At 36.0% G+C, this 26,552-nt stretch overlaps 1 protein-coding gene across 13 annotated transcripts in view; it reads left to right on the top strand.

The window, feature by feature from the left end:
- ZNF644 (zinc finger protein 644) overlaps positions 1-26,552 on the top strand; it is a 106,011-nt gene that overhangs the window by 19,511 nt on the left and 59,948 nt on the right. For 10 of the 13 annotated variants that reach the window (XM_032247844.1, XM_032247853.1, XM_032247848.1 and 7 more), the window contains one exon: positions 15,324-15,384. In XM_032247844.1, the coding sequence (XP_032103735.1) occupies positions 15,341-15,384 (44 nt within the window). In that variant the 5' untranslated portion in view covers positions 15,324-15,340. Of the gene's footprint in view, positions 1-2,345; positions 2,452-15,323; positions 15,385-25,540; positions 25,602-26,552 lie in introns of those variants that run through there. The other 3 variants (XM_032247841.1, XM_032247849.1, XM_032247847.1) reach the window with 2 other exon arrangements.

Here is a 26,552-nt window from a genome sequence, read left to right as displayed (position 1 = left end):
TGAAAGATGATCTCATAGACTCTGTGGCTCACACCTAGCTCAAAACATTGCTTTCTAGATATATCCTCCACTTCTACATGCTAACAGATAAGACTCAAATAGATTTCCCTATAAGTTTACTTTATTGTGTTTAATATACTAAAATTTATAATGCAGATGTTTAATTTTTGGAAGGAGAAAAATGGTGGTTCTTGGCAATTGTTATTTATCTTTTTTCTGTAAATACAAATGACTGTGGAATCATCTCTGGATTCTCTGGTCTTAAAGACATGCACATGCTAAGTTTATAATTTCATGATTTCTCCATGTAACATATGCACTTTTCTAGAATCTAGATCTGAGTGGATGACTCTGTGAATTAAAAATTTTAAACATTATTTAGAGATGGGGTACTGCCATGTTGCTTAGACTGGTCTCAAGGACTTGGGCTCAAGCATTTCTCCCACCTCAGCCTCTCAAGTAGTTGGGATTATTGGCATAAGCCACTGTGCCCCAGGCTGCTAGTTTTCAAAGCTACTACCCAGCTATGGGGGAGGATGGAAATAGGGCAAGATAAAATACCTTAAAGTGTGCTGGTCTTGGCCGGGCGCGGTGGCTCGCGCCTATAATCCCAGCACTTTGGGAGGCCAAGGCGGTTGGATCATGAGGTCAAGAGATTGACACCATCCTGGTCAACATGGTGAAACCCCATCTCTACTAAAAATACAAAAATTAGCTGGGCATGGTGGCGCACACCTGTAGTCCCAGCTACTCGGGAGGCTGAGGCAGGAGAATTGCTTGAACCCAGGAGGCAGAGATTGCCGTGAGCCGAGATCGTGCCACTGCACTCCAGCGTGGGTAACAAAAGTGAAACTCCATCTCAAAAAAGAAAAAAAAAAAAATGTGCTGGTCTTACCAAATAGGTTTCAGCCATCTATCACTCTTCCTAGATTGCTATAAGCCTTTGGTTAATTTCCAGAGTTGACAGAATGTTGATTTTAACAGTTTTTCCCAGTGAATTTGCTGGTTTTATGGAGGAGATGGTTTTCAATGGTCCTTATTCTGCAATTTTTGCTAATATCATACTGTTGAGTTTTGGGAGTTTCAAAATATTTTAGATAGGAGCCTTTTGTTAAGTATATAGTTTGCAAATATTTTCTCTATTCTAGAGGGTATGTAGGGTTATCTCAATGATTTTTATTTTGCATTTCCCTGATTCCAGATGTGACTGAGTACCTTTTAATGTATTTATTGCCAAGTTTTATATATGCGTGTCTTTGAAAAGAATGTGTATTCTGCAGTTTTTTTGGGTGCAGCGTTTATGTGTCTGTGTCTTAGTTTGGGCTTCTGTAACAAATACTGTAGAGTGGGTGGCTTACAAACAACAGAAATTTATTTCTCACAGCTGTGGAGATTGGAAGTCTGGGATCACAGTGCTTCATTGGGTTCTGATGAGAGCTCTGAACCTCTCATGTCATCTTTTTGATTTAGCATTGTTACTACTTTCCTTCTCCTCCCGCCTTTAAAACTCTTGTTGGTTTTATCTGCCCAGCCACAAACCCAATTTTTATTTTCTGAAAATAAATATTTCATGTCATTTTTGAAGGATATCATTGGATATGGAAGATGTTCCAGTGTCTCCATTTTTTCTGATAGGTCAGCCATTAATTGTATTGTTGTTTTGATATGTAACCTTTTTTTTTTTTTTTTTGGCTGCTGTCAAGGTTTTCTCTTTGGCTTTTAGCAGCTTGACTATGATACATATGCATATGTGACTCTTTCTGTTTATTCCACTTGGGTTTGTTGAGATTCTTGGATTTGTTAAGTCATTATTTTCCACAGAATTTGAGATGTTTTGACCATTATTTCTTCAACAAAAAAATTTTTATGCTCTTTTTACCCCTTTGTTTTTGAGACTTGAGTTACATACATGTTGGACTGCTTGATAGTGTCCTGCTGGTCTCTTAGGCTCTGTTTATTTTTCTTTAGTCATTTTACTTTCTGTTCTTTGGATTAGACAGTTTTATTTCCTTGTCTTCAGACTCACCAGTTCTTTCTTCTGCTGTCCCTAATCTGTTGAGTCATCTGATGAATTTTTTATTGTTTTTTTTCCCTTTTTTTTTTTAAGTTTCTGTCAATTGTTTGAATATTTTTTTTTGTAACATTCTTAGAATAACTACTTTGAATTAATTTAGGTATACTCAGAATCAGTATCTGTTGATTTACTTTTCTTTTTTTCTAAGTCTGAGTCACATTTTCCTCTTCACATATCATGCCTTTTTTGCTTGAAACTGCACATGATGGATATGTTTTAATAACTGGATTCAGTTAGTGTTCTTAGAATTGCAGGTCTTTTTTTTTTAAAGGTTAACTTCCTGGGCCCAGACTGCAAACTGCGGCCATCTCTGCTCTCTTCTAGCTTTGCATTGCTGCTTTGTTGGCTTGGCTTCTTGGAGGTCTCCCAGTGTCTGAGTAAGTTGGTTGTTACCCAAAGATTTGTGGAGATTATAGCCTGATTTTTCCCTGTGGTTTTCTTGCTTCTCAGAATTTTACTAATTTCCAGCTGTTCTGCTGAGGTTTGGTTCTGTTCTTTAACACTTCAACCTTGTAGACCTGCAGCTTCCTGCTACCTCCACTGCGTAGTTGGGGAATGCACTCTATTGAAAGGCAACAAACTCATAATACAGTGCTGTTTTCAAGGGTAGCATCATTCTTTCTAGTTTCTGCCTACTTTTTCCTCAGCCACTTCAGGTCTTCTTTGTGCCTACTGGTTTATCAGTCATCTAATGATTTGGAGAAAGTTTATACTTAGAATTTTTGTTTCACCCCTCTGGTTCTCTGACTGCCATGCTTTTCCCATTTAAATTTCCAGCTGTTTTCTCAGGCCTGAACACTGAGCCTTAGGGTGATACTGTCTTTCTCCAGAGATCATTTTTGTACACTTGTGAGGTCTCTAGCATTCTGTGATTAATTAAATTTTAGGGACTGAAGGATTGATGGGTACGTATGATATCGATAGGATGATGTATCTTTTTTTGGCTTGGATTTCTTCTGTAGTAGTTTCATTCCTAAACATGTTCTCTCCATGAAGTGTGGCAAAGGTAGCCACTGGCTGCTCTGTCTAACCCGCATCATTCTCTTAGCTGTTTCTGCTAAAGATTCAAGTGACACTTCCCAATAGTTTTTGCAAATGTACTAAGAAGCATTCTATGTCTCCCACTCCTGGATATAGTCCCATCCATGAAGAAATTACTGTGCTAGAACAGGGTATTCTGATCAGCCTAGGATTCAGGTGCCTAGGATTGGGGCCACTGTAATAGTTGAGTAAGAATGTGTCCCTAAAGGAAAATCAGGATACTATTAGTAAAAATAGAGGCAATGTTAGAGATAGAAGATTGCTCTATAACAATTTTTACAGATTTTGGAGTGTCCTGAAAAATTTCACTATATGATTGGATTCAGTAAGGCTGTCTAGGAACAATATTTCACAAAAAATTGTAATTGGTGACATTACTTACAAAAATGATTTTGCTCAGTTTATGTATCTGAATTTGAAAAGTTTTGTGACAGAATGTTTTGTAGAGTTACTGCTGATAAAAGAATAAAATAGATTTAGTCCTTCCCCCCCCCAATTGTCTTCAAAAGTTAAAGAGACCTAAGTCAAATGTTAATCTAAAATAACTCCTAGGGCTAAGAAAAAATGTATTATGGTATTGTGAGTTGCTCATCAATTAGCTGTTATTGTGTAACAAATTACTTTGAAACTTCATGGTTTAAATCAACAATATTGTTAGATCTAGCCTGTGAGTCAGCCAGCCAGCCAGCGTTTCTGGTCTTGACTGGGCTCATTTATGAGCCTGCATTTAGCAGCAGGTCAGGAAGGTGGCTCTGCTTCTCTTCACTGGGTTCTCATATATTTGGGCATTGACTGCTATAGGCTGATCTGGGATGGCCTGTAGTGAGCTGGCTATAGTTTGGTCTAGCATGTGCTGTGACATCTGGGATAGCCTCCCATCCTGAAGCAGATGAGACTTGGCTTGTTATCATGGTGGTGGCAAGGTTTTGAAAGAGACAGAGAGCAGAAGTATGCAATGTCTCTTGAGGCTTAAGCTCTAAACTGGCAAACTGTGACATCTGCTGGATTCCACTGGTGTTTCTTATAAGGTCAATCCCAGAGTTGAGAGCTCAGGGAAGGGACACTACTTCTTTTTTATTTTTATTTTTTAAGAGACAGGGTCTTGCTCTGTTGCCCAGGCTGGAATACAGTGTCACAGTCATAGCTCACTGTAACCTCCAACTCCTGGGCTCAAGCAGTCCTTCTGCCTTGGCCTCCTAAATAGCTAGGACCACAGACATGCACCACCACACCTGGCTAATTGTTATATTTTTTGTAGAGGCAGGGTTTCCCTGTGTTGCTCAGGCTGGTCTTGAACTTTTGGCTTCAAGCAATCCTCCTGCCTTGGCCTCCCAAAGCGCTGGGATTACAAGCATGAGCCATTGCACCTGGCTGACCACCTCTTGATGAGAGAAGCTACAAAACTTCATTGCCAAATATGTGCATAGTAAGATGATACAGAATTGGGCTATTTTCACCATCAGCCTTTTTGATTCAATTGGTAAAATTAGATTAATTTTCAATATTTAGTTCTGAACTCATTGTAATTCAGTAGGAATTGTTTGCATATAGAAATTAGGGCACATGCAAGTTTTGTATATCAATCTGTCTAGTAGTCCAGATTACTTTTTTCTATATTTGTTTGATAAGTCAGGTTTGATAAGATTTTGGAAGCATTGTTTATACATTGAATTGCCAGTTGTTAAGTAGATGTTGGTAAATTAGCAGTTGTTCAAAGGTGATTCATTTTTATCTTCTTTTGGTTATAAATGAATTTTTGTTCATGTTCATTTATTATTTCTTTGAGATTTGACTTTTTTCTATTCTTTGCATACTGTGAATTTTTAACAGATTTATTGGAGTATAATTGACATATTAAAAATCACATTTAAAGTGAACAATTTGGGGCCAGGCACGGTGGCTCACGCCTGTAATTTCAGCACTTTGGGAGACCAATGTGGGCAGATCACGAGGTCAAGAGTTGGAGACCAGCCTGGCCAACATAGCGAAACCCCGTCTCTACTAAGAATACAAAAATTAGCTGGGCACGGTGGCATGTGCCTGTAATCCCAGCTACTTGGGAGGCTGAGGCAGGAGAATCACTTGAACCTGGGAGGCAGAAGTTGCAGTGAGCCGAGATCACACCAGTGCACTCCAGTCTGGGCGACAGAGTAAGACTCCACCTCGGAAAATAAATAAATAAAGTGAACAATTTGAACAGATTTGATGTCTGTATACACCTATGAAATCATCACGTTCAGGATAAGGAACATACCCTTTAGTTTCAAAATGTTTTTTTGTGTCTGTTGGTACTCCTCTTGTTTGCCCAGGCAATGACTGATCTGCTTTAGGTCGTTTACAAGGTAGTTTGCCTATTCTGGAATTTTGCATCAACCATGCAGTACATACTCTTTTTGTTTGGATTTTTTTTTTACTCAGCATAATTTTTTTGAAATTCATTCATGTTGCATATATCATTAGTTCAGTCCTATGTATTCTGCTGCAGGGATATAATATAAGGATTCACATGTTGACGGACATTTTTCTCCCAGTTTTTGAATATTACAAGTAAAGATGGTATGGACAGTGGTATACAAATTGTTTGATATGTTTTGGCTCTGTGTGCCCACGAAATCTCATATTGAATTGTAATTCCCAATGTTGGAGAAGGGACCTGGGGAGAGGTGATTGGATCATAAGGACAGATTACCCCCTTACTGTTCTCGTGGTAGTGAGTCTTCACGAGATCTGCTTGTTTAAAAGTGTGTAGCACTTTCCCCCTTCACCCTCTCTCTCCTGCTCCACCATGGAAAGACTTGCTTGCTTCCCATCGCCTTCTGTCATGACTGCAAGTTTCCTGAGGCCTCTCCCAGCCTTGCTTCCTGTACAGCCGGTGGAACTGTGAGTCAATTAAGTCTCTTTTCTTCATAAATTACCCAGTCCTAGGTAGTTCTTTATAGCAGTGTGAGAATGGACTAATACATCATTGTATGGACATATGCTTTCATTTGTTTGGTTAAATACCTAGGAGTTTCCACTCCATGATTGGATACTGTGGTAGGTGTATGTTTGACATTGTAAGAAATGGTAAAACTTTTACAAAGTGTTCATGCCATTTTATGGTCTGATATGAATGTCTGAAAGTTTTAGTTCCTCCACTTGTTCACCAACACTTGGTATGTTTGGTCTTCCTAATTTTAGCCATTCTTATAGCTGCATAGTGATACCTCATTGTGCCTTTAATTTGCACTTTCACAGTAACAAATGGTACTGAGCATCTTTTGATACGCTTGTCATTCATATATTGTTGCCAAAGCACTGCTTCAGATCTTCTGCCTATTTTGTAATTGGGTTGTTTTATTATTGACGGTGTTAAAAGCAGATTTATTGAGGCATAATTGACATGTAATAAAGTACACATATAAAATATACAGTTAGAAAAGTTTTGACCTGTATATACACTCAGGAGGCCACAAACAAGATGACGAATATATTCACCCCAAAAGTTTTCCTGGTGCCACTTTGTAATTCTTCCTTTTCCTTCACATTCCTTTTTTGGAACGTGTCTTTTAAACAGCATAAGTTTAGGATTACTTTCCTTTTCCACTGAGGCAAGACTCCTTTTTATCAGGTGTCATGTGAATTATGAGATTTTCCACTCTGAAGAGAAGACTATTTCTGGTGCTGTGTGAGACTAGGGCAATTAATTCCCTTTCATCCTTTTGGGTGACTCTTTCCTTGCTTGGATAGTTTCCACACAGAGTTGCTCTAATCATTATGTAGTTCGATACTTGAGGATGTTCTTTGTGCAGTTATCTTCTCTTCAGGACTCTGCCCTATGTATGCTCTCTAGCTGATGGCTTCTTTGGACTTTTAGCTTAGTCTCCTCAACTCAAGGAGACCACCAGATTCTGCTTAGATACACTTTCCTTGGGCAGGGATCTGTGCTTTCTCCAGGCAGTAGTTTGCTCACCTTATTTCCCTTTCAGGGTTCACCATCAGTGGTTGCCTAATGTCTAATACCTGAAAACTGTTGTTTCATATATTTTCTGATTTCTTGAGTTTTCAGGAAGGAGAGAAAACCCACTTCCTGTTATTCCATTTTGGCTTTGTATGTACTTTCTACTCTTCATATTTGTCTTTTATTTTGGTTAAAACACACACACACACACACACAAAATAGTAAATTTGCCATCTTAACTGTTTTTAAGTGTACAGTCTAGTAGTATTAAGTGTATTGACATTATGTTAACAGGTCTCTAGAACTTTTTGACTTTGGAAAACAAACTCTGTATTTGTTAAACACTAATTTAGCCTCCTCTCTCCCCCAGATTTGACAACCACTCCACTTTCTGTGATTTTGACTATTTTGACTGTGATTTTGACTATGATTCATAGATGGAATCATATAATATTTGTCCTTTTGTGGTTTGCTTATTTCAGTTATCAAAATGCCTTTGAGGTTCATCCATGTTGTAGGATGTGACACAATTTCTTTCTGTTTTAAGGCTGCATAATATTCCATTGTATGTTTACATATTCCCTTTATTTATATATTGGTGAACAATTGGTTTCTTCCTTCTCTTGGATCTTGTGAAAAATGCTGTTATGAACATGGACATATAAATATCTTTTTGAGATACTGCTTTGAATTCTTTGTGTATATGCCCAGAAGTGAAATTGCTGGATCATATGGTAATTTAACTTTGAATTTTTTGAGGAACTGTCATGCTTTTCATAATGGCTGCACCATTTTATTTTCCCCCCAACAGTGCACCAAGGGTTCCAGTTTCTCCACGTTCTTGCCAACACTTGTTATTTCCTGGGTTTTTAAATACAACAGCCTCTAGTGGGTGTAAGGTGATGTCTTGTAGTTTTGATTTGCATTCTCTGATGATTGATGATGTTGAATATCTTTTTTTTTTTGAGACAGGGTCTTGTTATATTGCCCAGGCTGGAGTGCAGTGACACAATTATGGCTCACTGCAGCCTTGACCTTCCAGGCTCAAGCGCTTCTCCCACCTCAGCCTCTCAAATAGCTGGTACGGGCGCATGCTACCACACCTGTTTATTTTCACTTCTTAAAAATTTTTAGTAGGGACAAAGTCTTGCTATGTTGCCCAGGCTGTTCTCAAACTCTTGAGCTCAAGTGATCCTCCCACCTCAGCCTCTCAAAGAGTTCTGGGATTACAGGCATGAGCCACCACACTGGGCCGAGTAGCATCTTTTTAAAATGTGCTTGTTTTATATGCTGTCTTTGGAGAATTGTCCATTCAAACACTTGGCCCATTTTTAAATTCAGTCATTTCCTTTGTTGTTGTTGAGTTTCTTATATTACATATTTTGGATAGTAACCTCTTATCAGATATATGATTTGCAAATATTTTCTCCCACTTGTAGGTTGTCTTTTCACTCTATTGATTACTTCTTTTGATATACAGAAGTTTTTAAGTTAAATGCAGTTCCGTTTTTTGTTCCCTGTGCTTTTGGTGTCATATTCAAGAAATCATAGCTAAATCCAATGTCCCAAAGCTTTCCCCTATGTTTCCTTTTAGGAGTTTTATAGTTTTAGGTATTATGTTTTGGTCTTTATCCACTTCGAATTAATTTTTGTATGTGGTGTAAAGTAAAGGTCCAACTTCATTCTTTTTCATGTGAATGTTGGATTTTCCCAGTACCATTTGCTGAAAAGACTGTTCTTTCCTCACTGTATAGTCTTGGCACCCATGTCAAACACCATTTGACTATAAATACATGGGTTTATTTCTGAGCTGTCTGTTTTGTTTCATTGGTTTATATGTCTGTTTTATGCAGATACCACTGCTGTCTTGATTACTATTTGTATTTAGTATGTTTTTAAATCAGGACATGTAAGGCCTCCAACTTTGTTCTTTTTCAAGTTTGTTTCGGCTAGGTCCTTCAAGATTCCATGTGAATTTAAGGATACCTTTTCCTATTTCTGCAATAAATGCCATTGGGACTTTGACAGGGGTTGCATTGAATCTGTAGATTGCTGTGGGTAGTATGGACATTTTAACAGTCTTTCAGTATATAATAAGTACAGTGTCTTTCCATTTATTTATATATTTTGTGATTTCTTTCAGCAGTGTTTTATAATTTTCAGTGTACAAGTCTGTTGGATCCTTGGTTAATTCCTAAATATTTTCTTCTTTTTGATACTATTGTACATGGAATTGTTGTGTTAATTTCCTTTTCAAATTGCTCGTTGAAATATAACTGATGTTTGTTTGTGTGCTTTTATTTTTTGTGTTCTGCAACTTTGTTGAAATGATTACTTTTAACTTTTTTTTTTTTTAAACTTAAGCATTTTCTACATATAAGGTCACATCTGAGAACCAGGGTAATTTTACTTCTTCCTTTCCAATTTAATTGCATTTTATTCCTTTTTCTTTTCTAATTGCTCTGGCTAGGACTTCCGCCACTGTGTTGAATAGAAATGGTGACAGTGGGCATTTTGCTTAGTTCTTGATCTTAACACTTTCAGTCTTTTACTGTTGATTATGATGTTGTGGGCTTTTCATGTATAGCTTTTATTATGTTAAAGTTTCCTTTTATTCCTAGTTTGTTTTCACATGTTGAATCATCCTTGCATTCCAGGAGTAAAGCCCACTTGGTCATGATGTGTATTCCTTTTAATGTGCTTTTGAATTTGTTTTGCTCCTATTTGTTGTGGATTTTTGTATAAGTATTAATCAGGGATTTATGTCTATAATTTTTTTCTTGCTTGTTGTGTCTTTGTCTGCTTTTAGTGTCAGGGTAATGTTGACCTTATAGAATGAATTTGAAGTATTCCCTACTTTTCAATTCTTTATGAGTTTGAGGAAGATTGGTGATCATTCTTGTTTAAATGACTGGTAGAATTCTTTAGTGAAGCCATCTGGTCCTGGGCTTTTCTTAGTTGAGAAGTTTTTGATAACTGCATCTAATCTCTGTTTACTAGTAATAAGTCATTCAGAGTTTTTATTTTTCATGTCCTCATTTTGCTAGGCGTACATTTTAAGAGTATACCAGCTTGTTCTAGGTTATTCAATTGTTGATATATAATTGTTCATAATATTCTGTGATAATCCTTCTGGCATTAGTTGTAATGTCCCCTCTTTCAGTTTTGATTTTCATTTTTCAAGCCTTTTTCTTAGTCTCGCTAAGAGGTTTATTGATTTTGTTGATCTTTTTTTTTTTTTTTTAAACTAACTCTATGTTTTCTGTTTTTTTCTTGCCTTGTTTTCAGTTCAGTGTTTAGTTGATCTCTGCCCTAATATGTATGTTTTATTTTTCTCCCCTCTGCTATTATTTGGTTTAGTTTGTTCCTCTTTTTCTAGTTCCTTCAGATGTAAAGTTAGGCTGTTGATTTGTGTGTGTTTTCTTTTTTTTGGAGGTGGAGTCTTGCTCTGTTACTAGCTGCAGTGCAGTGGTGTGATCTGGGCTCACTTGCAGCCTCTGCCTCCTGGGTTCAAGCGATTCTCCTGCCTCAGCCTCCCGAGTAGCTGGGATTACAGGAGCACGCTACCACGCCCAGCTAATTTTTGTACTTTTAGTATAGAGATGGGGTTTCCCCATGTTGGCAGGATGGTCTTGATTTCTTGACCTCATGATCCGCCAGCCTCAGTCTCGCAAAGTGCTGGGATTACAGGTGTGAGCCACTGTGCCTGGCTGTCATTTTTTGTTTGTTTGTTTTTCTTTTTCTTTATCTTTTTTTTTTTTTTTTTTGGTGCCATGACTCGGATACTAACATGTAAGCTTTTGCTGCTATAAGCCTCCCTCTTAGTACTGCTTTTGCTACGTCTCATAAATTAATGGTTTGTTGTGTTTTTGGTTTTGTCTCTGGATATTTAAAATATTTCTTTGTAATTTCTTCCTTGACCCATTGGTTGGTTGGGAGTGAGTTGTTTAATTTCCATATGTGTGGATTTTCCTGTTTTTCTTCTGTTACTGGCTTTTAGTTTCATTTCACAGTGATAAGATAGTTGGTATGATTTCAGTCTTAAATTTGTTCAGACAAATCTACCTTTTATATAATTTTAATGTGTATCTGAACTTTAATGATTTAATTCTGAAGACTTTTCTGAATTGTTAGTGTTTAATTTTCTAAAATATGTTCATGTCTCTTCAGCACATTTAAAATACTTCTGAAAATTAATAGACATTCTCTTTTATAAGTTTTAGATTTGTAAAAAATTTGAGCAGGATAGTGTTTCCATATTCTAACCACCCCCTCCAACTGCCGATTTTCCCTATTATTAATATCTTACATTAGTACAGTACATCTGTTGCAGTTAATGAACCAATATTGACGCATCATTATTAACTAAAGATCATGATTTATTCATATTTCCTTAGTTTTTACCCAGTGTTCTTTTCCTGTTCGAAGATATTCCAAGATATATCATGTCTAGTTGTTGTTTCTGCCTAAGCTTCTTAAGACTTTGTTTTTGATGACCTTATAAGGTTTTTGGTTTTTTTTTAAATACCTTAACAGTTTTGAGGAATTTTGGTCAGACATATTGTATGATCCTCTGTTGAAATTTGTCTGATGTTTTTCTCTTGATCAGACTATGGTTATGGGTTTTTGGAAGGATGTGTTGTACTTGACTTTTTAGTATTCAGGTGTTTTCTTAGAATCCTGCTTGAAGCAAAACTAGTGGTGCCAACTACTTTTAAGTTTTAGCCTCTTTTTTTTGTATCCCTCTCCTACTTATATAGTATTCCAATTATGTTTTTTAGGTGTAGATTTTAAAGTACTTTCTATCATACTTCTTTGTAAAATCCTTCTTAAAAAATATGTTTACTTGCTATTATCAAAAAGACAAAAGATAACAAATGTTGGCAAGGATGTGGAGAAAGCAAACCCTTGTGCACCTTGTTAGGAATGTAAAATAAACAGCCATTATGGAAAACAGTATGGTGGGTCTGGAGAAAACTAAAAATAGAATTATCATATGATACAGCAGTCTCACTTCTGGGTACATATCTAAAGGAATTGAAATGAGTATGCTGAAGAGTTATCTGCAAGTCCATGTTCGTTGCAGCATTATTCACAATAGCTAAAATATGGAAGCAACCTAGGTGTCCATCATTGGATGAATGGATAAATGTGATATATATGCACAACAGAATACTATCCAGCCTTAAGATAGAAAAAATTCTGTTATTTGCAACAACATGGATGAACCTGGACCTGGAGGACATTATGCTAAGTGAAATAAATGAGACACAGAAAGACAAATAACCACCTAATCTAACTTACATGTAGAATCTAAAAAAGTTGAACTCATAGAAGTAAAGAGTGTTTACCTGAGGCTGGGTTGGGGAGTGGATGGGGAAAGAGATGTTGATCAAATGGTACAAAGTTTTAGTTAGGAGGAATAAGCTTTAGTGATCTATTACACAGAATGATGAAATATAGTAATAATGCATATATATTTCAAAATTGCTAAAAGAGTAGATTTTAAGTGTTTCACCACAAAAAAAAGTATGTGAGGTGATAGATTTGTTAATTAGCATGAATGAATCATTTCACAATGTAAACATAGGTCAAAACATCACATTGTATGCCATGAATAGATAATATATACAATTATTTGCCAATTAAAAATTAATAAAATAAAAATAAAGTGTCTAAAATGTGCTGGTTTGGTTTGTAGGGAACCACAAACCAAATGCAGTTAAAAGGTTTTTTTCAGATTTTGGAGGGTAACTACGAGCAAAGCAAGATAATATTAAATAGCTTAAGTCGAAGTTTGTATGTATGTGGTGTTTGTATATGCCTTTATTTTTTATTTTGGTAAAATACGCATAACAAAATTTACCATTTTAAAGTGTACAGTTCTGTGGCATTTAAATATGTTTATATTGTTGTGTAACCATGTATAGTTTTAAAATATGCATTGGTCCACTAGGACTGTCATAAAATACTACAGACTGGGTGGCTTACACAACAGAAATTTATTTTCTCACAGTTCTAGAGACTGGAAATTCAAGATTGGGTTGTTGGCAGATTTTGTTTCTCCTGAATCTCCCTTTTGCAGATGGCCCGCCCTCTGTGTGTGCATACCTGGTGTCTCTTCTTAGAATGACACCAGTCAGGCTGGGTGAGGTGGCTCACGCCTGTAATCCCAGAACTCTGGGAGGCCAGGGTGGGTGGATCACTTGAAGTCAGGAGTTTGAGACCAGCCTGGCCAATATGGTGAAACACTATCTCTACTTAAAAAAAAATACAAAAATTAGCCAGGCATGGTGGCGTGCGCCTGTAGTCCTAGCTACTTGGGAGGTTGAGGCACAAGAATCACTTGAACCCGGGAGGCAGAGATTGCATTGAGCCGAGATTGCGCCATTGCACTCCAGCCTGGGTGACTCCATCTCAAAAAAAAAAAAAACAAAACAAAGAATGACACCAGTCTTATTGAGTGAAGGCCTCATAAATTACCTTATTTAACTAGATTGCTGAAATGCCTTAGCTGTAATGTCATATTTGGAATGGTGGTTTCAACATAAGAATTTAGGGGTGATCCAGTTCAGTTTATAACATCTTTTATGTAAGCGTGCTTCCAGTTTATCTCCTTGAGAAGCTGCCATCTTCAGTATGTTAATTTTCTGTGGTTGCTCTAACAAATTACCACCAACTGGGTGGTTTAAAACAATAGAAATTTATTCTCTCACGGTTTTGGAGGCCAGAAGTTCAAAATCAGTAGTATTGGGCCAAAATAAAGATGATAGCAGGGCTGTGCTTTTTCTGGAGGGAGGCTTTAGAGGAGAATCCATTCCTTGCTTTTCCCTGATTCTGGTGGGTGCTGGGGTGCTAGCTTTCCTGGCTGTGGCCCATGTCCCTCCAGCCTTCAAAGCCAGCGTTTTAAACTGTCTCTGCTATATCTTCTTTTTTGGAGACAGAGTCTTGCTCTGTTGCCCAGGCTGGAGTGCAGTGGTACAAACTTGGCTCACTGCAACCTCTGCCTCCTGAATTAAGGCGATTCTCCTGCCTCAGCCTCCAGAGTAGCTGGGATTATAGGCGCATGCCACCACACTCCGCTAATTTTTGTATTTTTTAGTAAAGATAGGGTTTCACCATGTTGGCTAGGCTGGTCTCAAACGCCTCACCTCAGGTGATCTGCCCACCTTGGCCTCCCAAAGTGCTGGGATTACAGTCGTGAGCCACCCTGCCCGGCCTCTCTGCAATTTCTCACTGCCTTCAGTGTGTGTCTTGTTCTTATAAGGATAAATGTGATTGCTTTATGGCCCACCCAGGTAATTCAGAATAATCTTCCCTGTCTCAAGATTTTTAATTTAATCGTATCTTCAAAGACTTTTTTTTGCCATATAAGGTAACATTCTCAGGCTTCAGGGATTAGGGTGTGGATATCTTTTGTGGGACCAAAAGATATTCCGCTCAGTAGTTTATAGTAGACTTTTAATGTTCTTGCATTGATTTTATAGTTTAGTTTTTAACAGGCCCCTATGTCCAGTTCTGGGTTGGTAGGAGTTGATGGCATCTCATCTTTTCTAGATACTGTGCAGATAATTCTAGGTCTGTGGTTCCAGGAAGACAAATCAGAGATGATAGTGAGTCTGGAAATAAAACAGTTGAAATATTTTAGCTTGAGAATGGAGGTAGGTATGGTGGTACTGTTTTTTAAAGAATAGATAATTTAGAAGGATCACAGGCTAGTTTCAGGTAGGGGGAGGAGGAGATGTGTAGAATTTGGGACATACTCAGTTTGCAGAACTTCTGTAATATGATAAAATTAGTAATGGTAGGTATATTTTTGGCAGATACATTTTCAGTGGATCGTTGGAGAAGTCACATTATACTAGATTGAGGATTAAATTGAAGCTGGAGAGTATTGTTACATTGTATTCTGTAGAATAACGATGCTTGGCATTTAGTAAGTACTTGATCAGTGTTGGCTATTATGATAATTACTATTAGTGTAAACTTTTATGTGTTCCAATACTATAACATTTTTGTCTTCAGCTTTTCGGTGTATGTCTTGATATGTACATAATATTAGATAAATATTGATTTAGAAAGGTATGCGTTTTGTTAATAAATATTTTAATTATTGCCATTGCCATGCTGTTAAAATTAATGAAAACAAATTATTGTAGAATTTAAAAAAAAAAGAAAGTTTTGATTTCTCATTTGAATAGATTATTGTTTCTGTAGTTATTCATGCCTGAAACAAAAAATTAAACATTGGCCTTTGTATTCTTTCAGGTTTGATTTAATTTTGGATGAGATTGTTCTTGCAGCAAGATGTTAATAAGACAAAATCTAGGTAAGTAGAAGACTGCTTTGTTAAATGTATGTATCAAGGTAGGAATAATACAAAAAATTTATGTCTTAAAAATATGCTGTTGAGTCCAGAACGAGAGTTTTTAAATAAAATTTTGAGATGCAAATAACTGACTTTCAGACACACTTGGTCCAATTGATTTGATGGGAGTAAAATTACAGCTATCAAATTGTGGAACTAAAATTAGTTTCCTTCTTTTGCGTTCAAGTTAACTAAAGCATTTAAGTTTCCAATGACTGTTATATTAAAAAGTCAAGTTGATGTTTGGTTCATCCACTCTTAACTGAACTCTCACCAGTTCAGTAAGACATTTATTGTGTCACTTCATTGTTCTCTCCTTTGTTGATAAAGTATATGAATAGTCATTGCTTTTGTGAATTTTGCTTTCTTATTATGGTTAAGGAAGCACTTCCCCAAATGGGTTGAATTTGCCAAATTGTAGTTTCTTTCTATTAACACAGTATTCAAAATTGTAAATTATTGTTTTAATGTTTTTCTAGTGTGTGTCTCTACTGAATGACCTTTCTAATATAGCATTCTGATTAGCTTTCTAAGGCCGTTCACTTTCAAAAAATTGAATTGGCATTATGTACTTTCTGTCTGATTTGTGAAATAATGCTTTTTAGCAATATAAGCCATTGACAGGTTTAAAAAAGATACATTTACTGTTTATTGGTAAGTGAATATGGCTTCAAAACAGAAACATGGGAAAAAGAATACTGAAAAAATTAGAGTTAACTTGGTTTTCCCTCTAACCAGATGTTTCACCTGTCAAAAATTTGCTCATCTCAATGTTTGTTAAAGAGAAAAAAAGAAGTCTAGGATGAAAAATGCTGTAGTTCAGTAATACGCACTTAAGGAAATCTTAGTCAGTGGTTTGGGCATGCTTTGAAGCAAAATTTTCCTTTTGTTGCTATTATATAATACAGTGCTAGTTTGAAGAGCACTTATTGTGCTTTAAATTCTATTAAGTGCTTGTCATACCTTATTGATCGTTATAGTACCTCCTGTTGTTTGTTTTATAGAAAAATTTTAGTTTTTGCTTTATAGTAGGCTGTTTTTCTTTAGGAAGAATAATTTACTTTTGTAACATTTATTAGAAATAACGTATGCCTATATATCTTCTTAAAGTGAAGAAGCAGCCAGACTTTTATACTTTAAGGTCTTATTAGGAATTTGTGTTTTGGTTGGATATACAGTGTCTGTTAGAACTTTTGTTCTGATTTTCTATGTTTGCTATTGCTTGCGGGATGACAGTGGTTTAATTTATTCTGACCTTATTTTCTCCCACAGTTATATATGTATTTTTTTCTTTTTTATTATGGTATACATATATATGGTAACATAAAATTTGCAGTATAGAGCTGAATGGCTTTTTACATGCGCATTCATACATGTAACCACCATCTAGATTAGGATATAAAATGTTTCATTATTTCAGAAAGTTTCTTGTGCTTTCCCCACTTCCAATCCAGTAGGCTTTCCCCATGAAGTAATCATCTTCCTGAATTCTGTCAGCATACTTTAGTTTTGCCTGTTCTTGGATTTTATATGTAGTATGTACTCTTGTATCTGGCTTCTTTCATTCAACATAATCTTCTTGAGTTTCATCTGTGTCGTGAGTATATTAGCAATTCATTATTTTTTGTTGCTGTTTTATTTTTAATAATAATCCCTTGTATGAACACACCACAAAGCATTTATGTTTTCTCTGTGATTTGGTTTATTGGCTTCTTCACATCTCTGTTCCTACTTGCTAACTTTTCTATACTCCTTTCCTCCTTCTCCCTACCTCTGTTATTGTCCCCCATCAGCTTTGGAATAAAATGTGGTAAACTCTATAACATGGCATGCAGTTATCTCGTTGTAGCTATGCCAGAATGCTGAGAATTATATAAATAAACTTAAGTATGATGTTTCATATTACTAGTTGTAGTCCCAGGTACATGTTGTCACTTTCCCTCAACCACATGCCTCCCCAGTTGCCAGTGCCCTCTCTGCTAGTTGTCAGCTTATCTTCTGAAATAGCCTATCTGAAGCAGCATCTGACCAGGCCTGACCATAGTTTAAACCAGGCCTGACCATAGTTTGTCTTCTTTATTAGACTATGAGTTTGAATGTAGATACCATCCATGTCTCATTTATCTTAGCACAGTGCAGGGGATACTGTGTGCATTCAGTAAATGTTTGTTAAACATAGATCAATGAAAAAAGTTATTTTCTCTCAGGCAAATAAGAGATTCAGAATGCTAGCTGGATTGGGATGGGGGCACTGGCACTTCAGTTGCTGTTAGGCCATAGGAAGGATCCACTGAGGACAATCCAGAGACAGCATTATAGACATTTTAGAAAGAGAAATAAAGTACTTCCCAAGTGTTCTTTCAATCCAGTTGAAATAAAATGGCTAGTAATGTTCTTAGTTCAGACCTAAAATAAGACTGTCATTGTTGATTTTGATTAGTATTTCCAAGTGGAGGTATTAACCCATTTTGCAGAAGTTTGAAGTATTTGTTATGAAGAGTATTTTCTTTGTGGATTTGTACTAGTTATTTCTTTAAAAATTTTGAAAGGTTAGTTATACTAATACAAGTAGAAGATTGGGAACACAGGTCACGTGTATAAGAAGTGAGGAAAACTTTTCCTCATTTCTCTGAAAGTAAAAAACTGTTAGGATGGAGGAAGAAATTCTAGAATCATAACCTGGAACTATGATAACATTTTTTATTCCCACAGCTTAGGAAGCTTGCTATTTGTTGAAAGTTCTTTAAAAAATTTTTTATTATTGTACATATGTAATATAACATAACACCTTATTACTTAGATGAAGTTTCACTCTTATTGCCCAGATGGGAATGCAATGGAGCGATCTTGGCTCACTGCAATCTCTGCCTCCTGAGTTCAGGCAATTCTCTTGCCTCAGCCTCCCTAGTAGCTGGGATTACAGGCATGCACCACCACACCTGGCTAATTTTATATTTTTCTTTTTACTAGAGACTGGGTTTCACCATGTTAATCAGGCTGATCTTGAACTCTTGACCTCAGGTGATCCACCCTGTTCGGCCTCCCAAAGTGCTGGGATTACAGGTGTGAGCCATTGTACCTGGCCGAAACGATATACTTTCTTAAGAAATAAAATGCTTATTAAAATTTAAAGCATTTTGACTACTGTGGGGTTTTTTCCCCCGTGTTTGAAATTTGGCTAGTTGGGTTGGCTATAGTAATCATCTGGAGATTTTTATGTCTGTAACTTGATTGCCCTCTAGGAAGTCCACAGCAAAAAGAGGTTCTTCCCCACTGGAATCAATTTGTTGCTTTTCCTTTCTGCAGCTTCTGCCATAATGTTTGAACACAGAGTTGGACATTGACCTTTTCTCATGCTGTTCCTTCTGTCTTGCCACAGGGATTTTCTTAGATGTAGATTCTTACTGGATGTAGAACCTTGGTTCTTTTTTTCTTTTTTTTTTTTTTTTTTAAATACTGGATGTGCTTAGTCTTATTGTTTGTTAGAGTTGAAGAGCCAGAGAAATCTAACTTTGAGATTGCCTAATGTACATTTCTCCAAAAAGATTTTAGACTAATTTTTCTTCTCAGAGGCTGCTAGCTGTACCTCAGTTGCCACCATGCCAGGTTGATTTTTGTATTTTTAGTAAAGACAGGGTTTCACCATGTTGGCCAAGCTGATCTCAAACTCCAGACCTCAGGCGATCTACCCGCCTCAGCCTCCCAAAGTGCTGGGATTATATGTGTGAGCCACTGTACCCGGCCACACTTAGTGTTTTCAAAATTAATTTTTAAATAAAAGTTACAGGTGACCATGTATGAGCAAATAGTACAGCGATGTTAAAGTAAAAAGTAAAACTCTTCCCTCCCGTCCAGCACTGTACTCCCCATAGTTACCAAAAATAGCTGGTATGTATTCCACATCTTTCTCTTTCTGCTTATCAATACATTTTGGACATTTTTCCGTGTATGTACCACATTTAATATAACTCTTGCCCTATTAATATTTAGGTAAATCTCAGGATTTTTTTTTTGCCTGTTTATAAGTACTGCTGCAATGAATATTTTTGATGATATCAGTGGGAGTGTGTGAGAATGTCAGGATAATTTGTAGCAGTAGATTGCTGGGTCAAGGATATGTGCACTTGAACTTCTGATAAAATAAAACTGCAATGAGATTGTATCACTTAATGTTTTACTGTTTATAAGAATATGTTTTCCCATATTTTGCTAAATATTTGTTTTATCTTTGCTAATCTAATTGGTGGAGAGTGGTATTTATTTTACTATGCATTTTTTAAGTTGTGAAAGTGCTCAAAGGTTTGAAATATCACCGTCATTACAACTTAAATTTCATTGGAGAACATATATGAAAATTTTTATTTTTTACTGTTAAGTCCATCAGTTCCATCAGTTGACATACCTCTGTGTTTTAGGTTATTACAATCAAAGTTATTTAATATTGAATAATCAGATTATTTGCCTTCTTTTTTCCCTTTATACTGTTTTTTTAGGCTAAATGTTTCCTTACAGTGAATTTCTTTAGTTTGCCACAAACTAACATCAACATAGTCTGTAAGTAAAGAGAAAGTAAAAGCCATTACTAAATATTAGGTTCATTAAGTCTAGCTTAATAGCAGACTGCTCAAAATCTGTTGTCTTTTGCAACTCAAGCATTAGAATACTTTGCTTCTTTGTGGTTATTTTTTACTGTCCTTATGTATAATAAGCTATAATAATAATTAGTCTTAATTCCAGTTTTAATGTGTGTGAACTCCTTTTTTTGAATCATTTAATTCTAGAAAACTTAAATTTACAACCAGAAAAAAAGGGCTGAGAAAATCCTTTATGTTATTGTAATGGTGTTCTCCAAGTTATTTTTACGAATTGGCATATTTTGGTATTTTTTAAATAGCATTTTCTAGTGTGATGCCTTTATTCCTAGATATGTTTGTAGTACTGTGCCATATTATATAAGGGATTTGAGCATTTGTGGATTTTGGTATCTGGGTTGGGGGTCCTGGAACCAATCCCCTTCAGATATGAAAGGCCAACTGTGTATCTGTCTCTCTTGAGCTACATCTCTTAAAACTCATCCTTGGTTTTACTGTGCTGATAAATTTGTTTAAAGGGAGGCTATATTGTACTCTTTTGAAGCTGAGCTGTCAATAGTTTTTCCAAAGAAAGTTTCAGCCACACTTGTGTTTAGTATAAAAGTTTCTATCCAAATCTGAAATGTTTTTAAATCTAGCAAAGGCTCAGTGGCAAATACCATTCCAGTATATGAACCAGGAAACCATAAAACTGCTCTTTCAGACCAAAGAATTTTGCCATTGCTATACTTTAGCCTTCTATGATTGGTCTAAACTGTAAATAAGACAAGGCATTCACCTTTATTGAAATCCGGTATTCTTGGCATTGTGCTATATGTTAAGGATGCATTAGTCATTAGAATTACCATTACCATTACCATGCAATTAATTATATTACAAGTGATGAAAACAATACTGCCAAGTCTGAGTAGTATAGTGTAGAAGTAGACCTGAGGAGGATGTTTTTAAGGAATAAGTCAGGAAAGGCTTTATAGAGGAAAATGTCATTTATTAGAGTTGAAAAAAAGAATAGAATTTTAACCTTGGGAAAATATGGGCAGATTGGCTGTGAACTAAAGCTCTTATTTTAGCAGCTTAGGAATTCATTATTTAAGCTGTTTTCTTGGGCTGTTTTTTTTCAAACTGTTTAAACAAGTTTGATTTTTGAAGCCGCTAAGAAATAAATGATATTGTGAAAGCCTTCATACTGATCATTATTTTGATTATTAAAATATTACACTTAAAGGGTGAGAGATTCCGAAATAATAAACGGCTTGAGGTCAGGGAGATAATTGCAGAGACAGAATTGGAACCTAAGTCTTCTGACCTCTTACTCACTTTCTTTTGAGATGACCATTAAAGAAGATAATTAATACTTTTAGGGTCTTCTAACTAGGCTCAAGCCTGTGGACTCAGTACATTTTTGTTTAATGTTTTATTGATTTATATGATGTTTTACAAATTGGTGATTGTAATTAAGTTGGTTTTAGGTCACATTTGATACTATTGTTACTAGTCTGAGGAGAAAAGATGACTAAATATGTAATTACAATCAAGTATCATTAGTATTATGATAGTCTTTGTTACCGGAAGGCAGGGGCCATGTTTGTTTTATTTATTAATACATATATTTAGTACTTTAATATAGCTAATACTTAACTCGTAGTAGACATTTAATAAATATTTAATGACTGGATGGAAACATGGCAAGTCCTCCTAGAAGTGACACCTAAACTGAGACTTGGAGAAACTGTTGGTGATTATTGTAGATAAAAAATTGGGGAAGGACTGTTAGCGAAAGAAATAGCATGTGTAAAGGATGAGAGATAAGAGAAAGGGTAGATTGCTCCAAATGAAAGAAATGTAAGTTTTGAATGTAGCTCACTGTGGGGTGTGGATGTGGGGAGTGGCTAGTGTCAAGAGATAAGACTAAAGAGGAAGGCTGGGTTATTTTATTGAGGCTTTTTTAAACTATTGAAGGAGTTTAAATGTGAGGAAATGATGTGATTCTGTGTTTTAGCAAATGAACCTAATTAAAATGTGGAGAACAGATCACAGGGAAAGCTACATTGGATTCAGGATGGCTAGTTAGCATGGGGAGAATGCTGGCCTAATTTCAGAGTGGTAGAAGTGGGGATAGAAAGATGTGGTTGGATTTGAGAGAGATTTAGACAACAAAAGAGACCACTTTGGTGATTAATTGTAATGGAAGTGGGAGTAGGAGAATAAGGAGGGAGTTAAGGATGACTCATGTTTCTAGCTGGGCAGTAGTGCTGTATTCACAGATAGGAACTGTGAAGAACATTTGAAGAGAACAAGAGCTACATTTTAGATATATTAAGCTTTAAGTACCCCAGGACTTCTGAGTAGAAATGTCAGGTGGCAGTTAGATATGAGACCTATAACTTGAGATGTGAGAGTCATCAATATTATATCTTAATGTCTCTCAATTTTTTCTTTTTTTTTTTTTTTTTTTTTTTTGAGTCAAGAGTCTTGCCGTATCCCCCAGGCTGGAGTGCAGTGGTGCAATCTCTGCTCACCGCAACCTCTGCCTCCCGGGTTCAAACGATTCTCATGCCTCAGCCTCCTGAGTAGCTGGGATTACAGGCACCTTCTAATTTTTATATTTTTAGTAGAGATGGGGTTTCGCCATGTTGACCAGGCTGGTCTCAAACTGCTGACCTCAGGTGATCCACCTGCTTCGGCCTCCCAAAATGCTGGGATTACAGGCATGAGTCACTGCGCCTAGCTCATTTTTTATTCCAGTATCTTTATGCAAGATATTACAAAGCATGTTAATACATTAAATGTTATATTGACCTAAAGATTGCTCCATGTAGACTTATCAGCTGCTGTTTTTATTAGAGATTCTGGCCTCTGCTTATTGTTAAACAACGTTTAATACCATTAGTGAATAATTATACTACGGATGGCAAAAGTGTTACCAAAAATATTGAATGGTGAGGGGTATATCAAATGTATTAAATCTTTTTTTTTTTTTTTTTTGAGACGGAGTTTCACTCTCGTTACCCAGGCTGGAGTGCAATGGCGCGATCTCGGCTCACCGCAACCTCCGCCTCCTGGGTTCAGGCAATTCTCCTGCCTCAGCCTCCTGAGTAGCTGGGATTACAGGCACGCACCACCATGCCCAGCTAATTTTTTGTATTTTTAGTAGAGACGGGGTTTCACCATGTTGACCAGGATGGTCTTGATCTCTTGACCTCGTGAGCCACCACGCCCGGCCAATGTGTTAAATCTTATATTTATATTAGTAGTGTCTAAGTAGCTGAATATGAATCCTATATTTGATAATGCAAATATTTTCCACCCTGAATAGCAATGGTTAGGTTAATGTGATACTGCAGTCGTTGGCTTAATCATAATTCAACAGACTATTAGGATAAAAGGTATACAGAACAACATAATCTTGCCTACCTTGTTAACCATTCTATTCTCACTGTCGAGAGCAGTTCTTGGCACAGAGGTCCTCAATAAATATTTTTTGAGTAATCAATCAATATTGACATCCAATGCTTTAATATCAGATTTTCTTTTTGCATTGCTCCAGGTTACAGCAATGGTAGACTGCGTTTTTAAGTTTAGTTCTTAAAAACAGTCTTATCCCCAACTTAAGGAATTAATATTTTTATTTGAGCAGTATTTTTCCCCTTAGATTACTCTGTAGCTGTTCATGTTTATGCTCCCTTCCTTGTATATACTTCCCTTCCAATAAACAGACATATTTCTCTTTCTAATCAGAACATTTTTACTGACATTTATGAAACATGTCTTCTGGTAAAAATAGTTTGGACATTTTCACTTGTGTATTCTGACATCACCATGTCTAATGGTGATTCATCACCTTTGCTTTCAAAACCTATTCTTGCTAACATGAGTACCATTTTTTCATCATTGAGCTCAAAATCTCTCTGAATATTTACATTGCTTACCTTCTGTTATAAAGATTTGGTCAGTTACTAAGTCTTTTTGCTTTTACTTTGGTAATATAGCATGTATTTATCTTTTTCTTTGCATTCTCGTTGTTATTTTTGTTTGCATGTCTGTTACATTCATCTTGAATGATCTGTCTGTGTTCATTTCATTTGGATAGGACCATTTGATTCAACTCTTTAGGAAGTTACAACCTTAATTATATTACTTGTTCAAAAACATTAATTATTCCTTGAGGATAAATTTTAATTCTTAGGTATTATACCTAGGAGATTCCAGATTTATGTTCTAATAAACAGTTTCATCTCCTATTTTTTAGTAAGCATTTTGCTGCAGCCTAATCGATTTTCATTGTTATTTGAAAAAATCCTCACGGTTTCATCCTTACCCATATCTTCTTCGCCAGTCTTATCCTCAGTTTATTTCTATCCTTGAAATCTAACTCATCCGAGAAAGCTTGGCTCAAATCCTGTCTCTACCTTGCGGGGGGTGATATAGTCCCAGGTATATGGGATGTCATTCTGGTATATTTCCTCACCCACCCCTAGATTCATGGTGGAGATCTCTCTAACAAAGACAGATTAACAAAAGAAGTGTATACAAATTTACTTAATAAAAGTTTTGCATGGCATGGGAGATTTCAGATATTGAAGACTTGGTGAAACAATAGAAAGCTGTATTACTATGGACAGTTATGCAGGAGTATGATTAGAAGCCAAAAGGGTGTGATATAATATTGATAAACTGGGGTGAACTTAGCAAAGCCTGTTTGCTCAGATTCTTCTTGGCATCTCTTATGTGACACCTCTTCCCTTTATGTGAGGCAAGACACCTATCCCAGGAAGGTTTTAGGAGAAAAGAGAGAGAAAATCAAAGAATGACTTTCCTAGATTTTATGGCCTGCTTCAGGGGAGAAAAGGAGAAAGTCAGAGACACCTACCTGCTTCTGCTGTTTTCTCAAATGCCAAGGTGCCATATTTTGGGGGTAGCATTTCCTGCAGCTCATTACTAGGAAGTCACTTTCCTTTGATATTTATGATTGTAAACTGAACCACCTATTAGTTGAATGACATAAAATTATGACAAGATACTGAGGTACTAAATATTGACATCTTCTGCAGCACCCTCTGTAGTTGACTGGCTCTTTATTTTTTTAACTGATTAAAAACAAAAACCATGGTTACCTTATATTTATTTTTTAACAAAAGTTTATATGAGCTTTTTCTATGCTTAACACAGACATTTTTTGTCTGATTAAAAATCAAAACCATGATAAATACAGACTTATTTAACATGTATATAGTGCTATTATATGCCAGGCACGGTTATAAGTACTTTTTAAAACATTAACTGGATTCTCATTTTACAGATAACAAAACTAAAATATGAATTTAACAGTAGAAGAGCTAGGATTTGAAGAGGGTAGTCTAGCTTGAGCCTCTATGCTTTTAAAGCCTATGTTACACTGCTGTCATCAGAGTGATAAAATAATTTAGTAAATATTAAAATAATTCAGTGAAATAAGAAATATTATACAGGAAAATATATATGTATACTCTTATTTATACTTTCACCCATTTTTTCTTCCCCTTCAGGTTATTCTGGAGCAAATCCAGACATGGTTGTTATTTATTCATCTTCACCTCATCCCCATTGGTAATTCTTTTCCAGCTGTTTTTTATTATAAAATATACGTAACATGAAATTAGCCATTTTAACCATTTACAAATACAGTTCAGTGTTACTGTGTACATTTATAATGTGCACTCATCACCACCATCCATCTTTATAACTTTTTATCTTGAGAAACTGAAATTATACCTATTAAAAGTTCCCCAATTTCTCCCACTCCTGAGGCCCTGGAAATTACCATTTTTCTGTCTCTTTGAATTTGATTACTCTAAGTGTCTCATATAAGCAGAATCATATAGTGTTTGTCTTTTTGTGACTGGCTTATTTCACAAATCAAGGTTCATCCATGTTATACTATTTTGCAGAATTTCCTCCCATTTTAAATCTGCGTAATATTCCATTTTATGTATGTGACACATGTTTAGATGTCCATTGATGGACACCTTTGTTGCTTCTTCCATTCACCTATTGTGAATAATGCTGCAGTGAACATGGGTGTACAAATATCTCTTCAAGACCTTGCTTTCAATTTTCAGGCTTATATACTTAGAAGTGGAATTGCTGGATCATATGGTAATTCTATTTTTAGTTTTTTGAGAAGCCACCATAGTTTTCTGTAGTGGCTGCACCTTTTGACATTCCCACCAACAGTGCACAAATGTTCCTATTTCTCTACAACCTTGCCAACACTTGATATTTTGTTTTTGTTTTTTGATAGTGGCTATGAAGTGATGTGTCATTATGGTTTTGATTTGCATTTGTCTAATAATTAGTGATGTTGAGCTTATCATATGCTTGTTGGCCATATGTATGTCCTTGGAGAAATGTCTATACAAGTCTTTTGCCCATTTTTTAATCATGTTTTTTTTTCTGTTGTAGGAGTTCTGTATATGTTCTAGATATTAATCTCTTAATAGATGTATTATTTGCAGACTCCCATTCCATTGGTTGTCTTTACTATGTATATCTTTTGTT

This window comes from Sapajus apella, unplaced genomic scaffold, assembly GCF_009761245.1.
Source record: "Sapajus apella isolate SASKATOON/1434 unplaced genomic scaffold, GSC_monkey_1.0 scaffold64, whole genome shotgun sequence".
NCBI lineage: Eukaryota > Metazoa > Chordata > Mammalia > Primates > Cebidae > Sapajus > Sapajus apella.
The sequence above is the reverse complement of the archived record's forward strand: the minus strand, read 5'-3'. Positions and strand labels throughout refer to the sequence as shown.